The sequence below is a fragment of the Physeter macrocephalus genome, chromosome 20, assembly GCF_002837175.3.
Source record: "Physeter macrocephalus isolate SW-GA chromosome 20, ASM283717v5, whole genome shotgun sequence".
NCBI lineage: Eukaryota > Metazoa > Chordata > Mammalia > Artiodactyla > Physeteridae > Physeter > Physeter macrocephalus.
The window spans coordinates 6,861,742-6,882,754 of NC_041233.1; the positions used below are offsets into that span (position 1 = coordinate 6,861,742).

The 21,013-nt window shown below is 45.9% G+C and overlaps 2 protein-coding genes across 6 annotated transcripts in view; one reads left to right on the plus strand and one right to left on the minus strand.

Annotated features, from left to right (window-relative positions):
* LGALS8 (galectin 8) overlaps positions 1-13,971 on the plus strand; it is a 29,561-nt gene extending 15,590 nt beyond the window's left edge. Inside the window, exons 3-11 of one of the 5 annotated variants that reach the window (XM_028481677.2) lie at positions 3,685-3,773; positions 4,691-4,901; positions 5,842-5,961; positions 6,560-6,616; positions 7,386-7,412; positions 8,130-8,218; positions 8,960-9,125; positions 10,547-10,591; positions 11,568-11,881. In XM_028481677.2, the coding sequence (XP_028337478.1) occupies positions 3,685-3,773; positions 4,691-4,901; positions 5,842-5,961; positions 6,560-6,616; positions 7,386-7,412; positions 8,130-8,218; positions 8,960-9,125; positions 10,547-10,591; positions 11,568-11,738 (975 nt within the window). In that variant the 3' untranslated portion in view covers positions 11,739-11,881. The other 4 variants (XM_028481678.2, XM_024115718.3, XM_024115717.3 and 1 more) reach the window with 4 other exon arrangements.
* Positions 13,972-14,902: 931 nt separating this feature from the next.
* Positions 14,903-21,013, minus strand: part of HEATR1 (HEAT repeat containing 1) — a 52,593-nt gene continuing 46,482 nt past the window's right edge. The window contains exons 38-45 of the mRNA XM_028481676.2: positions 19,886-20,044; positions 19,590-19,724; positions 19,362-19,466; positions 19,110-19,278; positions 18,471-18,625; positions 17,725-17,883; positions 15,942-16,050; positions 14,903-15,001 (exon numbers count right to left, since the gene is read on the minus strand). Coding sequence (XP_028337477.1) covers positions 14,913-15,001; positions 15,942-16,050; positions 17,725-17,883; positions 18,471-18,625; positions 19,110-19,278; positions 19,362-19,466; positions 19,590-19,724; positions 19,886-20,044 — 1,080 coding nt within the window. The 3' untranslated portion in view covers positions 14,903-14,912. The remainder of the gene's footprint in view (positions 15,002-15,941; positions 16,051-17,724; positions 17,884-18,470; positions 18,626-19,109; positions 19,279-19,361; positions 19,467-19,589; positions 19,725-19,885; positions 20,045-21,013) is intronic.

Sequence of the window (21,013 nt, forward strand, 5' to 3'; positions counted from 1 at the left end):
GAGAGAGAGAGAGAGGGAGGGAGGGAGGGAGGGAGGGAGGGAGGAAGGGAGGGAGGAAGGGAGGAAGGGTTTAAAATAAAGTAATTAAAATAAAAAATAATAATTAAGAAAAAATTTTAAAGTAAAAAAAAAAACAAAAAAATAATCGGATGGACAGAATCCTAGCACAAATGGTAAAAGCAAAAGCTATACAGACAAAAATCACACAGAGAAGCATACACGTACACACTCACAAAGAGAGAAAAAGGGGAAAAAATAATATATCTTTGCTCCCAAAGTCCACCTCCTCAATTTGGGATGATTCCGGCAGCAGAGGCCAGCGTGACATTGCACCAACCCAAGGTGCGCCGTGCGTTCTCCCGGGGAAGTTGTCCCTGGATCACGGGACCCTGGCAGTGGTGGGCTGCACAGGCTCCTGGGAGGGGCGGTGTGGATAGTGACCTGTCCTTGCACACAGGCTTCTTGGTGGCGGCAGCAGCAGCCTTAGCATCTCATGCCCGTCTCTGGGGTCCGTGCTGATAGCCGCGGCTCGCGCCCGTCTCTGGAGCTCCTTTAAGCAGCACTCTGAATCCCCTCTCCTCGCGCACCAGGAAACAAAGAGGCAAGAAAAAGTCTCATGTCTCTTCGGCAGCTCCAGACCTTTTCCCTGACTTCCTCCCGGCTAGCTGTGGCGCACTAGCCGCCTTCAGGCTGTGTTCACGCCGCCAACCCGTCCTCTCCCTGGGATCCCACCGCGGAAGCCCGAGCCTCAGCTCCCAGCCCCCGCCCGCCCTGGCGGGTGAGCAGACAAGCCTCTCGGGCTGGTGAGTGCTGGGTGGCACTGATCCTCTGTGCAGGAATCTCTCCACTTTGCCCTCCGCACCCTGTGGCTGCACTCTCCTCCGCGGCTCCAAAGCTTCCCCCTCCGCCACCCGCAGTCTCCGCCCGCAAAGGGGCTTCTAGTGTGTGGAAACCTTTCCTCCTTCATAGCTCCCTCCCACTGGTGCGGGTCCCGTCCCTATTCTTTGTCTCTGTTTTTTCTTTTTTCTTTTGCCCTACCCAGGTACCTGGGGAGTTTCTTGCCTTTTGGGAGGTCTGAGGTCTTCTGCCAGCATTCAGTAGGTGTTCTGTAGGAGTTGTTCCACATGTAGATGTATTTCTGATGTATCTGTGGGGAGGAAGGTGATCTCCGCGTCTTACTCTTCAGCCATCTTGAAGCTCCCTTTTGGCTTATTTCTTTACAGTGTTTTCTTTTTCCCTTTTAATGTTTATTATTAACTTGGTTAAGATCATACTGTATGGAGTTTTGTAGGCCACTTTCTCACCGATAATTATATCACTGACATTTTTGTGTTATTAAATAATCTGCATAAATACACGTTGAACATATAAAAAATCTGAAGTTACAGAAGCTGTTCTCATTTTATTAAGAGATTTACAAAATGGAACATGCTGCTATTTATTCTTGGGCTGTGGCCAAGAGGAGTAATTGCTTCCACATTCTGTATACACAAAAACCATACACTCTGAGGTGCAGCTGTAGCCGTGCTCTATACATCTGTTATGTTTTTCGTTTTCTGGTCTGATAAGCTCTGTTCATCTCCCCCATGCTGCCCACAGCAGTTGTCATGACACCAGATGACAACTGGATTTGGTGATTTCTTGTCTTATTGCTTAAGGTAGCAGCACTCCATTCAGCAGCCACTTAGTTGCCACTCCTCTGCACATGTGAGGCCTGCCAGAGCCCAGTTTCTGGGCTGGTGAGAGCTCATTCATGCACCAAGTGATTATTGATCATCTCTTGACCTCTGTCCTGGGGGTGTAAAGGTGATGACCCATTCCTGCCCCATGCAGCTCGCAGTGTAGGCATATGTTTGCAAATGAACAGAGTGCCGTGATGACCCTCGGAGGGCGGCTAACTCAGTTGGTCCAGGGAGTCTGAGCAAGGCTCCACAGAGGAGATGGTGCTTGAGCTGAGATTTTCAGCCGACGAGCCACTGATTTACAACTACTTTTATACGACTTCTCTTGTTTTATTTCTTTTTTCTTGACAGAGCTACCTTGGATCAATTTTAGCATAGATGTAACCTGGGTGAGCTTGGTGTAAGGCATGCTGGTGTCTGGCCTGCTTGGTGCGGTCAGAGGCTCCTAGGGGGAAGAGGGAGGTGGTTGTGGTGCAGGAGATGCATCCACATAGCCAGTGGCCCAGGAGGGTAGTGGACCACCTGGGGGAGGGTGGAGTACCTTGGAGGATGGTGGAGCACCAGGGGGAGGGTGGAGCATCTGGGTGAGGGGAGTGACAAGATCTGATCATGTCAGGCCCCAAAGAGGCTGGCTTCCAGGTGAGAAGGGGGGAGGGGGAGACCGGAATCCTGTGTGGGACCACCAGTCGGGGCCCAGGCCTGCACCCTGGACCAGGCAGGGTATGGAGGTGCTGTGTCTTGAGAGATCCACAGGACCCACAGCGCATCCTTCAGATCATGCAGCTCTCTGGTTCCTGGCAGTGCTCTGTGGGGTGCAGCTTGGAAGCCCAGTGGGGAAGGCGAGGCACCCAATCCCAGTTGCAGCAGAGTGGCTGAACTTGGAGCGCCCTCTGCAGGCAGCGAGTGCTTGTCCTTATCTCTGTCAGCACTGGCCTAGGGCCTGGCCTTTTCTGGATCCTGCTGTTGGGATCAGTGGAACTTTAGGAAAGAGGGAGGGGTGGGGTGTGGCATTTCACAGAACCCCCAGCCACATAAAAAGTACTGTGAATAATATGTGTCTTTTCCTAAAGAACTCAGAGTGGTGTGCAGGTGTTGCGAGTCTCCTAGCCATGTTGTTCCAGTGTAGCTGTTTGAATGGTGAGGAGGACCTGGAAAATCCTAGGGTCTGAGCAGCCTTTTAAAAAAATTTTTTTAAATTAATTTTTATTGGAGTATAGTTGCTTTACAGTGTTGTGTTAGTTTCTGCTGTACAGCAAAGTGAATCAGTTATACATATATCCCCTCCTTTTTGGATTTCCTTCCCATCTAGGTCACCACAGAGCACTGAGTAGAGTTCCCTGTGCTCTACAGCAGGTTCTCCTTAGTCATCTGTTTTATACACAGTAGTGTGTATGTGTCAATCCCCTCGTCCCAATACATCCCACCCCCCCTTTCCCCCTGGTGTCCATATGTCCTCTACGTCTGTGTCTCTATTTCTGCTTTGCAAATGAGTTCATCTGTATCATTTTTCTAGATTCCACATATAAGCGGTATTATACGGTACTTGTTTTTCTCTTCATGACTTACTTCACTCTGTGTGACAGTCTCTAGATCCATCCATGTCTCTGAAAATTGCACAGTTTTGTTCCTTTTTATGGCTGAGTAATATTCCATTGTATATATGTAGATATGTACCACATCTTCTTTATCCATTCCCAATACATCCCACCCCCCCTTTCCCCCTGGTGTCCATATGTCCTCTACGTCTGTGTCTCTATTTCTGCTTTGCAAATGAGTTCATCTGTATCATTTTTCTAGATTCCACATATAAGCGATACTGTACATTTGGTTTTCTCTTTCTGACTTACTTCACTCTGTATGACAGTCTCTAGGTCTAGCCACATCTCTGCAAATGGCACAGTTTTGTTCCTTTTTATGGCTGAGTAATATTTATGTGCAGCCTTTAAGAATGTAGTCTGTTGACTTTGTAAATGAACATTTGTTAAAATCATTTTTTTCCTAGATAATTCCCTATGTTGGGACCATTTCTGAGCAGCTGGAGCCTGGAACTTTGATTGTACTACGTGGGCAAGTTCCTAGTGACTCAGACAGGTAAAGTCATTCTGCTAGATGAGAAAAGAACAGGAATAAACTCGTGATTGTGGGACAGCAAAAAATCATGAGGGAGAGACCATTTGGATACTCAGAGGCCTGATTTTGCTTTTATAGCAGCCTTGGCCAAGGTGCTGAGGAAATTGGAATGAAAAACTGAAATACAGGTTATTTGGATTTTTTGTTGCTGTAAGTCTGATTTTAGTATAAAGAATTAGAGATACAGTTAATGAAGGGAATTGTGGTCAGATGACAGGGACACAGTCTAGTTACAGTGTAACATTCCCACACCATCTCTTAAGACCTGTTCTGGGTGGTTTTATCTAATGCTTGCTTTGGGTAAAGTCTGGACGAGGCTGTATCAGCTAGAGTTGGGCTCGGCTCTATGTGGTGGATGCCTGAACAACAGTGGTTTAAATAAGATGTGAACGTGACATCTAAAGGGGACAGTCCCGAGGGCTGAAGGTCGCGCCCCAGCAAGCTGTTGGAGGAGTGGGCCTCTTCACGCTCTCACCCTGCCGTGCCAGGGTGAGGTCCTCTTTCTCATGGTTCCTGGGAGCTAGGACTCTGGTCCTCACGTTGTGTTTGGGCAGCTGCCTGGGACCATGTGCTCTGTGGGGGGAAGGGGTGGGGGGTGGACAGAAGGCAGATGCCAACTGACTTTTGAGATCGTTTCCAGGAGTTTTCCTTGCACACTTCGCTTCTACCCCATCGGCAGAGCTTGGGGCACCTGGGCGAACCCACCTGCGGGGAGACTGGGCAGTGTGGGTGTTTGTGGTGGACCCCGCCACCAAAAGCATGTGAGTGAACAGAGGACCCGTCAGCTGTCACTCGGCCTGGGTTTCCGCGCTGCCGGGCCTGCGAGGCCGCCTTCCTTCCCGAGTCCTCACGCAGCCTGTGTTTCTTCCCCTCCTCAGGTTCCAGGTGGACTTACAGTGTGGCAGCAGCGTGAAACCTCGAGCGGACGTGGCCTTTCATTTCAATCCCCGGTTCAGAAGGGCCAACTGCATTGTCTGCAACACTCTGAAAAATGAGAAGTGGGGCAGGGAAGAGATCTCCTACGACGTGCCTTTCAAGGAAGGAAAATCCTTTGAGATCGTGGTCATGGTGCTGAAGGACAAATTCCAGGCAGGTTTTGGAGAACGGCTTAGATCCTCGTTAGTGAGAATAAGCACGAGGGAAGCTTTTCACATGAGTGAACTCACCCTTGCGTGTCCTAAATCCAGAGGAAGAGTTTGCCTTTATCATGATCCTCTAGAGGAGGGCCAGGCGGGGACCGTGCTGTGAGGCGGGCACAGCCAGCATCCCTGCCGGGGTCCCGTGCCGGCCGAGGGCGAGGCCAGCGCGGCCGGCTTTCTGTTAGATCGTTGCTCCTCGCAGGGCTGAGCTTCCTTCTGACCTGGCACAGCCTTACACTCAGGATGGGAAAGTCAGCCCCGGGCAGCAGGACCCGCAGGGTGGCAGAGTCTGAACTGACAGACAGATGGGATCCTGGCGTAGGACTCGGGGTTTGTCAGGTTGCATCCTGCTGCGGCCTAGTCCTGTAGGATCTTGAGATTCTAGACCCAGAGGAGCTCGTAGCAGCCCTGCTGCGTGTCGTCAGTGCTCCCGCTGCTTCCTCAGGTGTGTGTGGTCCTGGAGACGCCTCCACCCCCTGGCCCGCGAGCCTGCGGAGGACTTGACGGCTCAGGTGGAGGCTCGCCACCCGAGGTGCAGACCCCTCTGACCCTCAGAGCCCGCTCCCACCAGCACTTCCCCCCTAAACCTCCTCTCTCCCCTCATCCCTCCTCTGGCCATTGGAGTACTTGGGCCTGTATCGTTCTTTTTAATGCTTGTCCGTGCTCTTGAGCTTTGGTTTTTTTTCCCTGTGTTTCTTTTGCCTGCCAATGGGATTTTCAGCTTCTTGAGATCAGAGACTGTACTGTGTTCGGCGTGTCTTCCCGACACTCCTACTACAAGTACTGACATCTGGCGGGAGAGGGAGGAGTGCCATGCACTGGTACCCGCTAAAATGCATTTATTAACTGTTTTATTTGGTGGGGGGGGGCTGTCTTCTGTGTTTGTCCAGGTGGCTGTCAATGGAAAACACACCCTGATCTACGCCCACAGGATCAGCCTAGAGAAGATCGACACCCTGGGCATTTATGGCAAAGTGATCATTCACTCTGTGGGTTTCAGCTTCAGCTCGGTCAGTGCCCTTCCATGGGGGGCGGCGGGGGCTCCCTGGTGATGTTTTCTTGAAAACTGTGTAAATATGTCCCTCGTTAGTGTGTTAATTTCTTGGAAGTACATCTTTCAGACTAGTAGGATGCTAATCATTGACCAGGGCTTGCTTGTCTGTAGGATCTCAAATCTAGCATGGTTCCAACAAAAACCCAAAACAGCAACAACAAAACAAACAGCCTTTACAGCTGGAGAGGGGCTGTTTCCTTGACGCAGGAGCATAATGGAGCAGTTCGCTAGGATTGTTTCCTAGAAGCGGGACGTCAAAGGGTACCTGCATTTTAAGTTAGGATTGAAATTGCTAACCTGCCCTCCAAAGAGAGTAAAACAAAGTAGTCTCAAGATCTGTATTCATTTGCTCACATTCTTCTTGACATTAGTTCTGATTTTAACATTTGCCAGCTTGATAGAGGGGAGAAGGATGCTAATGTTTATGCATTTTTGGATCATAATTTTCTATCATATTTTCATGTTTAATACCATTTATAATTTTTTTGATATGTCAAGCAGGTTATATTTTGAATTCTGATGGATGTTAAATATTAATCTGAACTTTTCTTCAGGATTTAAGAAGTAGCCAAGCATCTACTCTGGAATGGACAGAGATAAGTGAAGAAAATGTAAATATTAAATCTCTTAATGAACCATCAGTTTAAAAATGTTTTTTTAGTTGCCATGTAAATTAGGTGGCAGGCAGGCTGAGTTTAAAAAAAAACTTTTTAATATGAAAACTTATGTTTTTAGTAATTAATAGGCTGGAAGTAATCGTTTGAAAATTGAGGTGTATACTTCAGGGTGCCAGGTGCTGTAAGTTTTGCTGTTTAGACTCTCAGTGGATCTGACCACTACCCACCTATCTTCTGTACAAAGAACTCTCTGAACTGCTGAATAGGGCTGTCAGGAGGTGTTTATAAATAGTGAGCACAGCCAGTGCATCGGCAAACGGACTTCCACGTGTATCTTCTCCCCCTGTGGAAACAACTGCGGTTCAGACATTTTTTGCTGTTATTAGTGTGGAGAAAGTGAGGCCTTACTGATCTCAGCACGTTCCTAGACAGACTAGAATCTCAGCGTTTGGGGAGCACCCTGGGAAGAACAAGGAAAATGTGTTTGAAGCCCACATGTGGCCTTCGGGAAATGCTCAGCTTGTGGTGGAGGTTATAGGATTCAGATGAACAGGACAGTCAGTCTGTTCCCAGCCTGCGTGGCACTCTGCAGCTCTAAAGCACTCGGTCAGAAAGCACTGGCCACCCGCAGGTCCCCCCGGAGTGCAGCAGGCACTGCCGGCCAGGCTCTGGGTGGTACAGCCAGTAAGATCCAGCTGCTCGTTATAAAATGTATTTCTTCTTCCCTGTCAAACGTCTGTGTTTTGTCTTTCTCTTCCAATAGGCACAAAAGTCTGGCGTGTCACAGTTTGTAAGTATTTTTGCTATAACATGTGGAACCTTTTATAAGATTGCCCAGGAAATGAATAGTTGAAGCCTTGGAAGACAGGTTCATTCATTCCATACCTTATTGCAGAACTGTTTCCCTACAGCCTAGTAATAGAGGAGACATTTCTAAAATCGTCCCCAGAACTGTCTACAGCAAGAGCAAAGGTTCGCCGGCCAATCACACTTTGACTTGCTCCAAAATACTACCTACTGACTATTTGTCAAAGGTTTGAAGAGGCAAAATTTTCTTAATTCTAACAAGTTAAGTGTTAGTTAGCTGATATGTGTAACCTCTACCCTCAGTACAAGCCCAAAGCAGCCACTCTCTGTGTGCATTGGTGTCCTGGACGGCTGTCAGTCAACCGGACATCAGGTCCCTGAGCATTAGTGTGTGTTTCTGTAACTCCCCCTACCTCAGCCAGGCTGAAGGCAGCCCACGCTTCACGCCAGCCGAGGTGACTTTCTCAGAGGGCATTTCACTCAGGCAGAGGATGTCACGTCCCTCCCCACATCCATTCATTTCATTGTCTGAAAAATGGAGTGTTTGCTGTGAGCCAGGGACCCACCTGGGACCAAGGCAGACTTGGTCTGTCCCTTCATGGTGTTCACGGCCTTTAAGCATTTCCCAGTGTCTTTCGGCAGTTTTCCCCCAAGCTCCCTTTTTGCAGGCTTCCTGATGCTAACTGCGGTTTCTTTGCAGACTCTGCCGTTCGTAGCGAGGTTGAACTCCTCAGTGGGCCCTGGACGGACTGTCGTCATAAAAGGAGAAATAAATACAAACGCCAAAGGGTCAGTATCAGTAAGTGGCTGTTAATAATGCAGCTGCTGCTGCGTGTGTCTCTTACAGCTGTAACCCTGTCAACAATCTCGTGAGGTGTAAGTCGGGCTAATGTCATAAGCTTCATTTGAAAAGTGAGACTGTTAAAAGCCAGAGGAAGTTGGACTGCTGACACCTAGTAGTTGGCGGCACCTAGGCTTTTTGTGGCCAGACAGGAGGGTGCCATTTTTGTCCACGAGGCCCACCCTTGGAGAACTGTAGGGCAGCTCTGCGAGAGCAGATCACTTTTATTAGGGCTTGTTCCTCTTGCCATGCGTCTTGTAAGATTCCTGCTTTTAGAGCCTTTTCCAGAGGTGTTCAGAGTTCTGAAAGCTTGAAATGAGAGCTATTTCCTAGCAAGTAGTACACTTTGAAGAAGAACAGGGCACTTGTAAATGCTGAAAGACTTCCTGCTTGGAAGGACCCTATTCTTGCAGCAGACATGATCCTTTGGGTCACTTGCTCTAACCATTTAATTTCTTCCTGTAGCCTTAAATGTGGATTTTAAAGTTCTTCATTTTTTTATTTTGCAAATAACATACTTATACCAACGGTATGCTGACTCGGAATTTTAAATTTCACCTTCACTGGCATTCCTGGGTCCTTGTGTGTACATGTTTTGTGTAATCAGTTTAATTCTGATTGTTAAAATTGCAGAAACTGGACTCCTCTCTTCTACTTGGCTAATTAGTTTTTTTTACTTCTCTCAAAAGCTTTTCTGTTAATCTACTATCAGGAAAATCCAAGGATATTGCTCTCCACCTGAACCCACGCCTGAATGTTAAAGCATTTGTAAGAAATTCTTTTCTTCAGGAGTCCTGGGGAGAAGAAGAGAGAAATATTACCTGTTTCCCTTTTAGTCCTGGGATGTACTTTGAGGTGAGATGATTATCTTTTTTGAAAATGGGACAGGAAAAAGAATCCTGCGGGCAGGGGTAAGATGCAAGATAAATGGTCCATTTAAATTGAGTCCAACTTAATATGTGGAGATTGTGTGTGGTTTTTGTTCATTTGGAGATTGTATTTTGAATGCTGTCTTTTATAACACAGATAATGAGCATAAACAGCCAAGCCAGTCGAGTGCCACGTTATTTGCACTGGAATTATCTGACATTTGTTTTCATAATGACAATTTCTGTGTAGCCCCATATTAGTTAATAGGAATTTTAACAGGAACCTTGTCTCGGCGGGAGTAGCGCGTTTAATCCTAAGTGAACGTGAGGACGTAGGAGCCACGAGGCTGCCGGCATTATCTGTTGTCTCGGTGACCCACAGCTTAGGTGGCAGTACTCTCTTCCAGGCAGTCTGTTTGTATATAGTCAAAGAAAGACATATTTAGACCACCGGGACTTGAAGGCATGTAGTCCTGAGCCCCCAAAGATGCGAATATTCGAACACAGCCTCTCCCCTGATGTGCTTCCGGGTAGTCTCGCCACGTGGATGCTGCATGGCTGGCTGGCTGCCCTCACCAGCTTACGTGACTCACTGCTCACGTAGTCATTCAGGGTCACTGATTTCGGTCATGCTTCTCCAACATTTTAAACTGTCACATGCTCTGGACCGCTGGCGCTCGCAAGACTCCTCAGAGTTGTCAGAGGCGTGAACGTCAGGCTGAACAGAAGGTGGTGATTTGGCATTAATATTTATTCATAAGTTCCTGTCTAATGCAGTGCCCTGGTTTGGGGAGTGACAGACAGGAGCGAGCTCATCATAGGTTCCCTGCAAGTGGTGGGTACTCGTTTGGAATTCAGAAGGAGACGGGGGGGTGAAGGTAATCTGGGTTTTCTAGATTTCGGGGATGATACGGACGAGTCGCTGGAGGTGGGAAGGGCGGCAGTCGGGGTGTGAAGGGTGACGTGGGTTCGCTGGAGGGAGAGGTGGCTGCTCCAGCAGGAAGCTGATCCTTGTGGTTGGTGACTGGAAACTCGTGACCTGTTTTTTGACCTCTTTGAGCCCCAAGTTTGGGACTACTGTATTAAAATAAAAGAGGAAAATAACACATTCTCGTAAGTAACCTTTTCCTTTTGTTAGTTTTCTGCTTCAGGAGGAAGAGGAGTTGTTGGATCATTGTTGTCCACAGCTTTTTTCCAATCGCTTTAAACTCCTGCCTTTTTAATAGGCTTTCATTGAGATTCCCAGATCTTTCCATTAAAGCCACTGCTTTGCTTTTTTAAACAGTGTCTTCTGTTCAGTGGCATTTCAGATTCACTTATTAGTTCCAGTTTAAATTAATCATTTAAAAAATATCTTTCGGTTTTGTAATTTCATCTGTGAGCTCCTTATCGAATTTATGTTCTTAGGAGCTGTGCAGGCGGTTCAGGGGTCTTGGTGTTCCATGTGTGCATGTATGTACTTTTCTTTTCTCTTTGTTTTTCAACGGTGTGTCCACTAGGCTGCCTGCCATTTCTCTTCCATTGGTAACATAACGTGCTGGCTCTGCACTTGCTCTGACTTAGTCTAGAGAACTCTTTTCCCACTGCATCCATCTAATGCCAGTTTGTTTTCCCTTCTGAGCATGAGGCTGTGTGTTTTGTGTTCTCTTGAGATTTTGTTAAATGTCCATCACCAAAGGTCCCTTCCACCTCATTGAAACTAGGATTTCCACCATTGTTGTGGGCATATAATCCCCAGTTATGGCTGTTTTCCCCAGTTCTCTGTATAGCTCTGCCGCCTTCATCTGTGTCAGTTCTTGCTGTTATCCATGGAATTTCCCCCTCTTCCTAATCTCCCCCAGCAGCCATTTCCACTAGTCCCAGCAAAAGAAAAAAGACGCTCTGTTGGCTGCTTTGCAGCCAGCCGCAAAGATCCAGATTCTGTGCCTCAGTCTGGCCTCAGGGGATGGAGGCGGGGGGTGCCGGGAGAGCACAGTGTGGGTTCACCCAGCTGGCCTGTGCAGTGCGGCTGGGAAACAAATGGTAGTCAGTGGGCAGACTGGCGTGGGGAACATGGGAGCAGAAGTAAGAGGGTTAGGTGTACGAGCGATGTAAAAGGATAGCAGTTAACTCTGAAGGGCTAACACCAGTGAGGACTCTGAACTGAATCTCTGCCAAAACTCCTAGGTTCACAGAACACTGAGCTTTGAAGAGCTTTGGAGAAACAGACAAGATGTGCTGAGCTGGGATGGGAATCAGGGTCACCAAGCAGCTCTGCAGTCCCTAGCAAGTGCCCTAAACTTGTGAGATTTCATATTGTCTGAGTTGCCCAAGACCCTAGAGTTTGAGGCAGCGAAGTGAGGAGCCAAGCCCCTTGGTTCCCAGCCTGTGACTGGGAACCAGCTCTTCTGTGAACGAGCGTCACGGTCAGACATTTTCTCCTTCCCAGGTGTCGGCGAACAGGGCGGCTTGCCACTTCCCCAGGAGCACGGGGCAGGAGAGGGCGTGTGCCGAGGACAGGAAGCTAGCAGGCCCTGGGGACAGTGTGAGAGTCCAGGCACGTGAGAGTCACTTCCCGGAGCGGGACAAGGCAGAAAGTGCCACTACAGATACATGTTAGTCAGATCCTGGAAGCCGCAGCAGGGAGTCGGCGTTGGCAGGCTGGGAGAGGAAACCAAAGGGTTTACTTTTTTGACACGCCGTTCGCGTGCGGGAAATGAACTCTGAAGCCCAGGGGCACCACTAATGTTGTGTATACTTTCCTTCCAGATGATAATTTATTGTGACGTTAGAGAATTCAAGGTTGCAGTAAATGGTGTACACAGCCTGGAGTACAGACACAGATTTAAAGACCTGAGTCATATCGACACGCTGGAAATCGATGGCGATATCCACTTACTGGAAGTAAGGAGCTGGTAGCTGACAGGTGTGCTACAAAAACTGAAATACAGATGACTTCTGTAACACTGGCCTTGTTAAAATGCATCTTACTCATATGGTTTCTATATATTGTTAAAATGGGCTGAAGTCCTACTGGGTGTCTTCAGTCCATGTCACGCAGTGAGGCTTTGTCAAGCAAAAAATGAGGACATTTGAGGCAACAGCAGCTTATAGCCATTATTATAACAGGCCTTTCTCTCTCTTCTGCACCCTGGCCGCCTCTTTTTTAAACCTACTTCACATTCAATAAGTGTTTATTAAGAGCCTGCTGTAACACAGTAGCCACCCTGCATGGAGTGCTTGTCTTTTGCCAGCACTGAGCTGGGAGGACACAGCGGGTCACGTACGTTCCCTGTTCTGTTCAGCTCAGAACCTTCCATGCTTTGCCACTGTGCCGTTGTTTCTCCTCCATGCACTACATAAACTCACCAGGCACTGAAAAGAATTATTCTATTAGATCACCTAAGGACACTAAGTTATAGGCGACACCACTCTTCCTCCAGTGCTGCCCTCATACCCAGTGTTTGATTGTATCCCGTAACTGAGAGGACTGATGTTGACCTACATCTGGCGATTTTCTTTAGCATAATATCTAGCTCTTCTAGCTGTAAGCATTACCAAATAATTATCATTACGAGATCTGAACACAGCACAAGATAGAGGCAAAAAACAAAGCAAAACGAACAAAACCAAATGGTGCTGAAATTAACTTGATGTCAATCTCCAGGCCACTGATCTTCTGTACCAGTAAATGCTTATTTTAGAAAATTGGAATTTAGGGTGAGTCAGAGGTCTTCGCTGCACATACTCTATAGAAAGTTGAAGGTAGACGAGAGATGGATTCAATTTGTAAAATGTTTGCGGGTAACAAAGCAATGCCAAGATTAGACTTAATGATTGATTACAGAACAGGCCCTATCAGAAAGTAAAATACACCAGCAGAGGCCAGTGAAGTAGAGAGAGGCGGTGTGTGTCTGCTGCTTGTCCGCACGCAGACCAGCACTGCCTCTCCTCTTCTAAGACGACCCCATCATTGTTAGTGACTGAGATCAAAACGCTGTTCTCCCTTCAGTGATTAAAATCAAACCTGTATCAGCAAGTTAAACTGTTGTTGCATTTCTGTAATTTTTTCTGTTATTCTTTGAAGCAAGTTGGCAGAAGTTCTTTGTAGAATTCTTACAGGTCAGATCTTGTCACAGGGAATTTCAAAGCCTTGGGAGTGGGGAGGTAAAAAGCTAGATCAGTCAGATAATTTTATATTAAATCGCTGGGCTGAATTCTGCCAGGATTTGGGAATATTTTCATAACAGCTTTTGGTTAGGTATTATTTGTATCCCTATAGTGGAAAAAATAATTACCAGTCTTACTTTTAAAAAGTACTCAGTGTAGAAACTTCTAGAAACTTAATAATTCTTTTCCACCTTTTCATATTAATTTATTATGCTCAGTCTTGCCAAGCTAAAACAAACACACACTGGTGGAGGAGAGGATGTTGGGAAAGCTGTAGAAGGCAAGAAGGGTCTAAGATCCCCCAAGGTTTTTTTTTCCTCCGGAAAAGAACATCAGAGGGCCTGGCAGATGGTGAAAACTGTGGACCACTTAGGAAAAAAGAAAAGCCCACTTACCTTGTTTCCTGTAAGTCTTAAACATAGTTCATTTTCATTTTATGTGGATGATACTAAGACCATTTCTTTGATAGAATAAAAACAAAATCTTAAGATTTTTTTTTTGAAAAGAAGCTATTAGCATTTATTAATGACTCCTGTTGAGATGTTTCATAAAGAGAAATATGCATTCCTAGCAAGTTCCATCTCCAAACTGCAAATCAGCCTTTTGCTTGTCACAATTCCACACTAAGTTTCTGTATTAAATTAGATCAAGGGCTTTCAGACTTGATTTGAACACCTATGGAGCAGTGCTTAGATGCCTTACATTTTTAAAAGGCATAAATAAATAAATAAAATGCCTTAAACAAAATAAAGGAAGATTTGTTTACTTTTATTTGCGCCCTCACTTTGCAGCTTCACCATGACATAGTATAGAGGTTAGAGAACTTCAAAGCTTTGAAAAAAAATCTGTTTACTTTATTCCTCATAAAAGTAATCCTTGGTTAACCACCAATAGAAATGTGAGCATTTCTACCCCTGAAGGGGCTCCTCCTTACCACCTGGTGTTTCTGAGCCCTCGTTATTTGTGGGAGCAGTCAGGTGTGGCTGTTTTATAAACAGCCTACTGCCTCCGCCCCCCTGCCCCCCAAAAGGATGAAGGAGAGACGATCATAGTCAGTCCAGAGTGGAAAATGCATTCCAGAACTGCTCCCCTCCATGAGCACACGCAAAAATTAAGACTGAAGTGTCATCTACCCAAAATGAAAGGTAAAAGTCCAAATGGCTTTACAGTTGAAAGCATTCTTGTTGGGTGCTGAATAACTCATTTTCTTCAAGTAAAGAGCTGCTTTGAGTGAAATCTCTGACACGGATACCACGTACCAAAGATAGTCCTTTACCAGGAAAGTTAGTTAAGGCTTTACAGTCTAAATGGGGGTTAGCTTTGGGTGCTAAAATTAATCATGTATGTAATGGTAATAACATCACTCAGAAAAGACCATAATTGATGGTCTTAATTAAACAAACAGCAGTCTGTATAAAAACACCATGTATCATTTACTCTTGTTGTATATTCTGTACAACTGGCAGGAGAGGCTTATGTGGTAGCACAAACCAGGTGGGAATTTTGTAAAGAAGTCCAAGTAGGTGTTAGAGCACCAAAAGTAATATGGTCCTAAACACCCAAAGTAAAAATATGAAAAATAAGTCTGACCTCTGGACAGTATGAAATACCAGAAACCAAGGTTTTAGAAGTAGCTCTGGAGCGGCTCCCCCAGGATCGTTTCCAGCTGCTGAACAGTCTTCTGGCACTGACGCTCCACCTCTTCACATTCATCTACAAACAAGATCAGAATGAGTCAGTATTCCTGCCTGTTCTCAGAGCCTGGCTCTTCACATCTCGCATTGGCTGGCCGGCAGTCAGCACTGAGGCGGAAGCCATCCTGGAAATCCTCCTCTGCCTTCTTCCTTCCTGCCTTCATTCCCTTCTTTCGGTCTAGGACTTGGGAAGCAGAATAAGACAGACCCCAAAAAAGTGGTGCACGAGTGAAAATTCCAGATGCCTAGCGATGCCACTCTTCGTAGTAGTTCACACAGCCCCTCTCCAGAAGGGAGGAGACAAAGGTGCAGGCACCCGGTTTGGGGTCAGCAGTGAATGGCTAACGGGAAGGCGTCTGTGTGCTCGCCTCCCTCAGGCCGCTAACGAGCTGCACTGCCGTTTCTTGGGCTGCGCGGTGGTGGCACAGTGCTCGCTATGCCGTTTCCAGAACTGCACAAACCTGGCCTTAAACCCCAGTTCCACCTGTCACACATTTTTATCAGCTAGATTACTTAATCTCTTAAAGCCTCTAGTTTTTTCCTTTATAAAAGGGGGATAACAGTATATGCCTTGCGAGGATTAACGACATCATCCACATAGAGCACACAGTAAATGCTGGTCATTAAGAGGCAGCCACAGCAGCACTGGATGTTTTGGTATAATAACCCTATATATCAGTGGACCAAAATATTCAATCATAGACATGCACGAGGTTAAAGAAAAACATTATAGTCTGCACTGTCAGCAAAAAATACAAAAGTAAAGATAGATTATGCTATAAACAAATCTCAAATGACAATGAGGCGGCCCCTGCACCCTGCTCAAACCAGGAGCTCAGCCTCTGCACAGAGGGCTGGGGACACGAGCTCATCACAGGCTATCCTCCAAATGTGCGTTCTCATTGGGCACATTCCCACAGAAGTTCACTCTAATTATTTCTTAATAGTTTGGGAATTACCTTCCATCAATTCAGCTAAGAAAGGAATGGATTCTGGTAACAAGACGATATAATTCTCTTTTAGTTTTTCAGCCAGTGCCAGCACTGTAATCAGAGCAGCAAATCGAACCTGAAAGGGATAAAAAGGTGAAGAATAATTAAAAAAAAAAAAACTAGTATTCTTGTATTACTTTATGATCTAACTTGAGATGAGCTCCGAATTTTAAACTGTTACCTCGCATGAGTTTATTTCACTTTCTGGCCAACTTTCATCTTGGAATACCAGTTTAACAATTCGGGTTCCGTCTATAATATGGGCAACCTTATAAATCAATGCTTTTCAATCTGTGTTCCAGAACTACAAGCCTTTTATGTGAATGTCTTTTTATAACATTTTTCTTAAAACAAACCAGTAAAAATGCCACCTGTAAATTCAAGTGTGTCATCAAATGTGACTGCACTGGAGCCGCCGGCTGGCCTGGCCGCTGGTGATGCTGACCTGGCAGGACCGCGTCCCCGGCCACTGCAGGCAGGACTCCCGTCCTCAGGACCCTGACTGGGGTCACCGTGTGGTTGTGTGAGGGGCCAGGCGCCGGCTCTGGCTGCACCCTCACCTCAGCCTGACTAAAAAACACACTCATTGTGTCGTAAGTGTCCTAGTTTTGGAACTTAAAAAAAAAGATTGGAGCGTTGCTCACATGACTTGTCTATGACAAGGAATGCAACCAGTTGTTTGTTTTGTTAGTGATTCACTTTGAAACAAAAGCTATGTTAGTCTTCTTTGTGGTTTTGGGTAATTCTGGTGAAGAATATTTGGATAGAGCAAAGTGAGTTGTTGAAAAAACGTTTGTTACTGCCTATGTTCAATCAGGATTTTCTTGATACTGTACAATCAAAACAACATATTACAAAACAACAAATTTAATACTGCAACTTTGTAAGATCCTACAATTTAAAATTTGGGGGTTCCCATACATATATTTGTGAAGAAGAATTAGCATAAGAAGAAGAAAAATATATTTTGTTACATTTTACTTCCAGGATCTTTCAAGCCAACCTAGAAAATGAAAACCTTGGGCACTTCGATCCTTTCATGTGTAAAAAGGAAACAACTAGAAAATATTAAAGTAATAAAAACATTAATCAGAAAAAAAGTAAATAAAAAATAAAATACAATAAAATTTGGGGGTTCATCAAAACAGCCTCATTGTTTTCTTTACTTCCTAATAAAGAAATGCTGTGAATTTCAACTAATAAATTTATTTGAAAAATTCTGCTTCAGTCTGTTTTATCCACTGAGGTTCTAGTGTGATAATTAGTTTGAGGAACGGCAATTCATTGCTACAACAGTTTGAAAACTTCCAAACTTCCGCTCATCCTCCCCCCACCCCCACGTTAATGGGCATCAACCGCTAGCCCTTACGGTGCGTTACTCCACCAAGTCCTAAGCCTGAGATCGATACACAACAGGGATGATACTCTGTAACTCAAAGGAATGTTCTGTAGACAAAGCATGCTGTCTCTGGGAGCACACTATTTAAAGGGTGCATAAGAAACACGAGGAATTCAAGTCTTTTCAATATTTAAAAGTGTAAAGTATTTTAGTGCTCGTGTCTAGCACACCATGGGGGTGGGGGAGGACTGCCATTATTTATAAATGGCCTGTACGTGAAAACCGAGTTTCTCAGGCTCAACCTTCTGCCTGACACAGCCGAACCCTGGTGCTAGAAGACACGCAGCAGTGCAGACCGGTGAGGCCCCAAGGAGAGCGCACAGCATCCCTGCTGGCACTGCGGCTCCTAACCTTGGGTGAGGAGTCCCTCGTCTTCAGCAGGATCTGGTAGTTCAGTGGTTTCCAAAGCGAGTCGTCTGCCATGGCCACTGAGAACTGAGCAAGGCACGGGATCAGGTTCTTGGTCACTCGCTCCTGGAACTTCTCTTCTCCTCCAAGCCTGTTTTCCAGCTGTTAACAGTGAGACAAGGACTGAGCAACGGGCCTCACTGCTGTCTTAGAAAATACTCAATGTATATAGTACTTTACTACCCTTCCTGATTATCAGCAGGCTCAAAAACCAAGGTGCTGTTTAGTCTCAAAAACCAGGTACTGTTTGCTCTCGAGAGAGAGAGAGAGAGAGAGAGAGAGAGAGAAAGAAAGAGAGAGAGAGAGAAACAAATTTACTACCTTATAAGAACTCAAATGGAATCACAGCCCTTAGCATCACCCCTTTCCCCCTGCAGAACCTCTGAGAGGAGGGCAGCCAGACCCTGACACATTCTCAATGAACCCAGTTTTTAAGAATTAAAAACTTAAGTAATACACCCTACATCATATCTCTTATTTGAAAAAATTTAAAGTAAAACTCAGTAAATGCCACTACAAAGATAAGTTATTAATATATCCATGAAAAATGAGAAATCAATTTTGAAATAAAAATTTCATGAAAAGGAAAAAAACACCAGCAAACTGTGGTTCTGGTTGATATAAACCCTGCAGGCATGTAACACTGATGGCTTCCTTATCTTTTAACAGAAGATGATTCCACTGGTTACCTGATCCACCAGGGGCATCATCAAGGCTTCTGCTCTCTCTCTACTTAGAAAATGCTGGGTGTCAAAGAGGAAGATTTTATATAAACAGTTCAGAATAAACTGCAGTAGCAAGCAGCACTTTTCAGGGTCACTTTCAGAGTCAAAAAACGCTTCATCTGTAGATAGGAGAGAGAAAAAATGTAAACAAAAACAACAAAAACTGAATTTCACAATTTAATCTCCAATGTTTAACTTCAAATCGCTATTAACAGAACTATAACCAGAAGGTTATTTCTAAAATGATCTAGAAATCACAATCAGGATGAAGGCAGAGCACAAATTCAATGGACAGTCTCTCGGGCGAGTGATTTGTTCTTTCAGAGTTGTTAAGATTCTTGGTTATTAAGATTGCTTAGTTTGGCAAGTGGACCGCTTATTAGCATTAAAGAATAAACCAATCTTAATGTTTTAGAGTTACTTCCAATAACACAGGACTGCCCATTTATTCTTCCTCCCAAGTGAGTCAGTTAATTAATGACATGCTAAAACACTTCAGTGTCTGACAACTGACTATAAAGAATTCACCTTCCTTATACTTACTGTATCTCGCGTAAGGTGCACAGAGCAAGCATGCCAACTGACCTGGAGTCAGCTACCTACCTGTTTTGGAGATGTTCACCTGGTTCAAGGTGTCAGCGAAAGGCTTCACTAAGTGGCCAGCAAACAGGGTAAAAAGCCCTTTCAGTTTTTCAGCAGTGCAATCTGCCAAGTTGTAAAATGTCAACAGTCTGTCCTTTGGGGCGTCCTCTGTTTTAGCCCAATCAAACAGCTAAAAAGACAAAGTAGCATTAGTTTCTTCTTCAGATCTTGTAAGTGATATGTGAGTAAAAGAAGTAGAGGAAAAGAGCTCACCTTGAAGAACAGGGGTCTGAATGTGACCTCAGAAAGTTTTACAACCATGGCCATGAGACAGTCAATGATGTAATTTTCCGTTTTTCCAATTTCCTCCAGATCGTTCTGAAAACAGAAGAGCTGATTTATGAGCCAGAGTAGTGACATCTAGCCCTAACTTTGGCAAGTACAACAGGTCTGAGTCAGGAGAAGTTCAGGATGGGGGGGTTGGGGGAGAAACACGCCTACCTCAGAGTGCTGGGCGCGGAAGTCCAAGGCCTCCAGGAAGAACGCGGTGAGCTGTGGCTGCTGGGAGGCGAGCTCCTCCTTCCTCATCACCCCAATGTGCTCGCGCAAGACGCTCATAAACGGGCCCATGAGATTCTGAAAACACAGTCAAGAGACATGCCAATTGTTAATATTCCTCTAGCTCATTAATGCATTTATAATGGAATTAAACCACCATATCCTTCTTTAAGTGAAAATCTAAACATTTCAGTACCACATCTCCCTCCCCCAAAGTCTAACACCCAGTACGGTCTAACCTTCCAGTTCTTCTCGATCTGCCTGTACGTCTTCTTGACGGCTGGCAGTAACACTCGGGGTGACAGCGAGGTGGCCAGGGTCTTTTTAAGGGACGTGAGGTGGACAGTAGCCTGGGAGGCAGGAGCTAGTTCAGTAGTGATCTTCTCCAAGTGAATCACCTGTAGGAATATAACAACGTTCAAGGCCACCACGGGTCCTCGCCGGGAGCATCTGTCTGCACACTTACAGAAAGTCCTGGTAAGGATGGAAAAGCCAGGCCAAACGCTGCTGACCGGGAAAGCTCAGCACACTCAGCATCAACACAGGATTCCTTTTAATGCCAACCCCGAATGTTAAAATAAATAAAAATAAATATTTATTTGTAGTATTTAATATAAATTAAATAGATAAAAATGGACAGATGCTTCTTTCCAAGAGGGAGTCAGGGATGCAGGCAGATGGTGGAAGGCAGGACACAGAGCACTCAGAATGACGATCTTAGAGAACAGGAATCCGGGGACCATGAGGAGAGAGTCACGTTCTCCTTTGCTAAAGAATCTGGAAAGCTCCTCAGATGCAGAGGTCCCTTTCTATAAGAAATCCACCCTCAAGGCCTGGCTGGAGAGCACGTGACTCGGTTAAGTCATCTGCATCACGGCACTTAAGGCTCCTAACCTCATAAATGGCCAGTGATCAATGCAACAGCATGGGGTGGGGCGGGAGGCCACTCTCGGGCATTTGCATTCCGTTGCAAATGCCACTAGCCTGCCGTCTGGACTGCGACACAGGCATTCCGCTCTGACAGACACCTTAGGGTTAAGAAACCTTCACGTGAGGAACTAAGTGGGCATGCCTGTTTCTACAAGAAGCTCTACCAGACCAAGGCCAAGGAGCTCATGGGAGGAAAAGCAATAAAATACATCCTGCAAAGTCAAAAAAAAGAGCCTCATGACAAAGTGACACCCAGGGGCTTTCCCGGTGGCGCAGTGGTTGAGAGTCCGCCTGCCGATGCAGGGGACACGGGTTCGTGCCCCGGTCCGGGAGGATCCCACGTGCCGCGGAGCGGCTGGGCCCGTGAGCCATGGCCGCTGAGCCTGCGCGTCCGGAGCCTGTGCTCCGCAACGGGAGAGGCCACAACAGTGAGACGC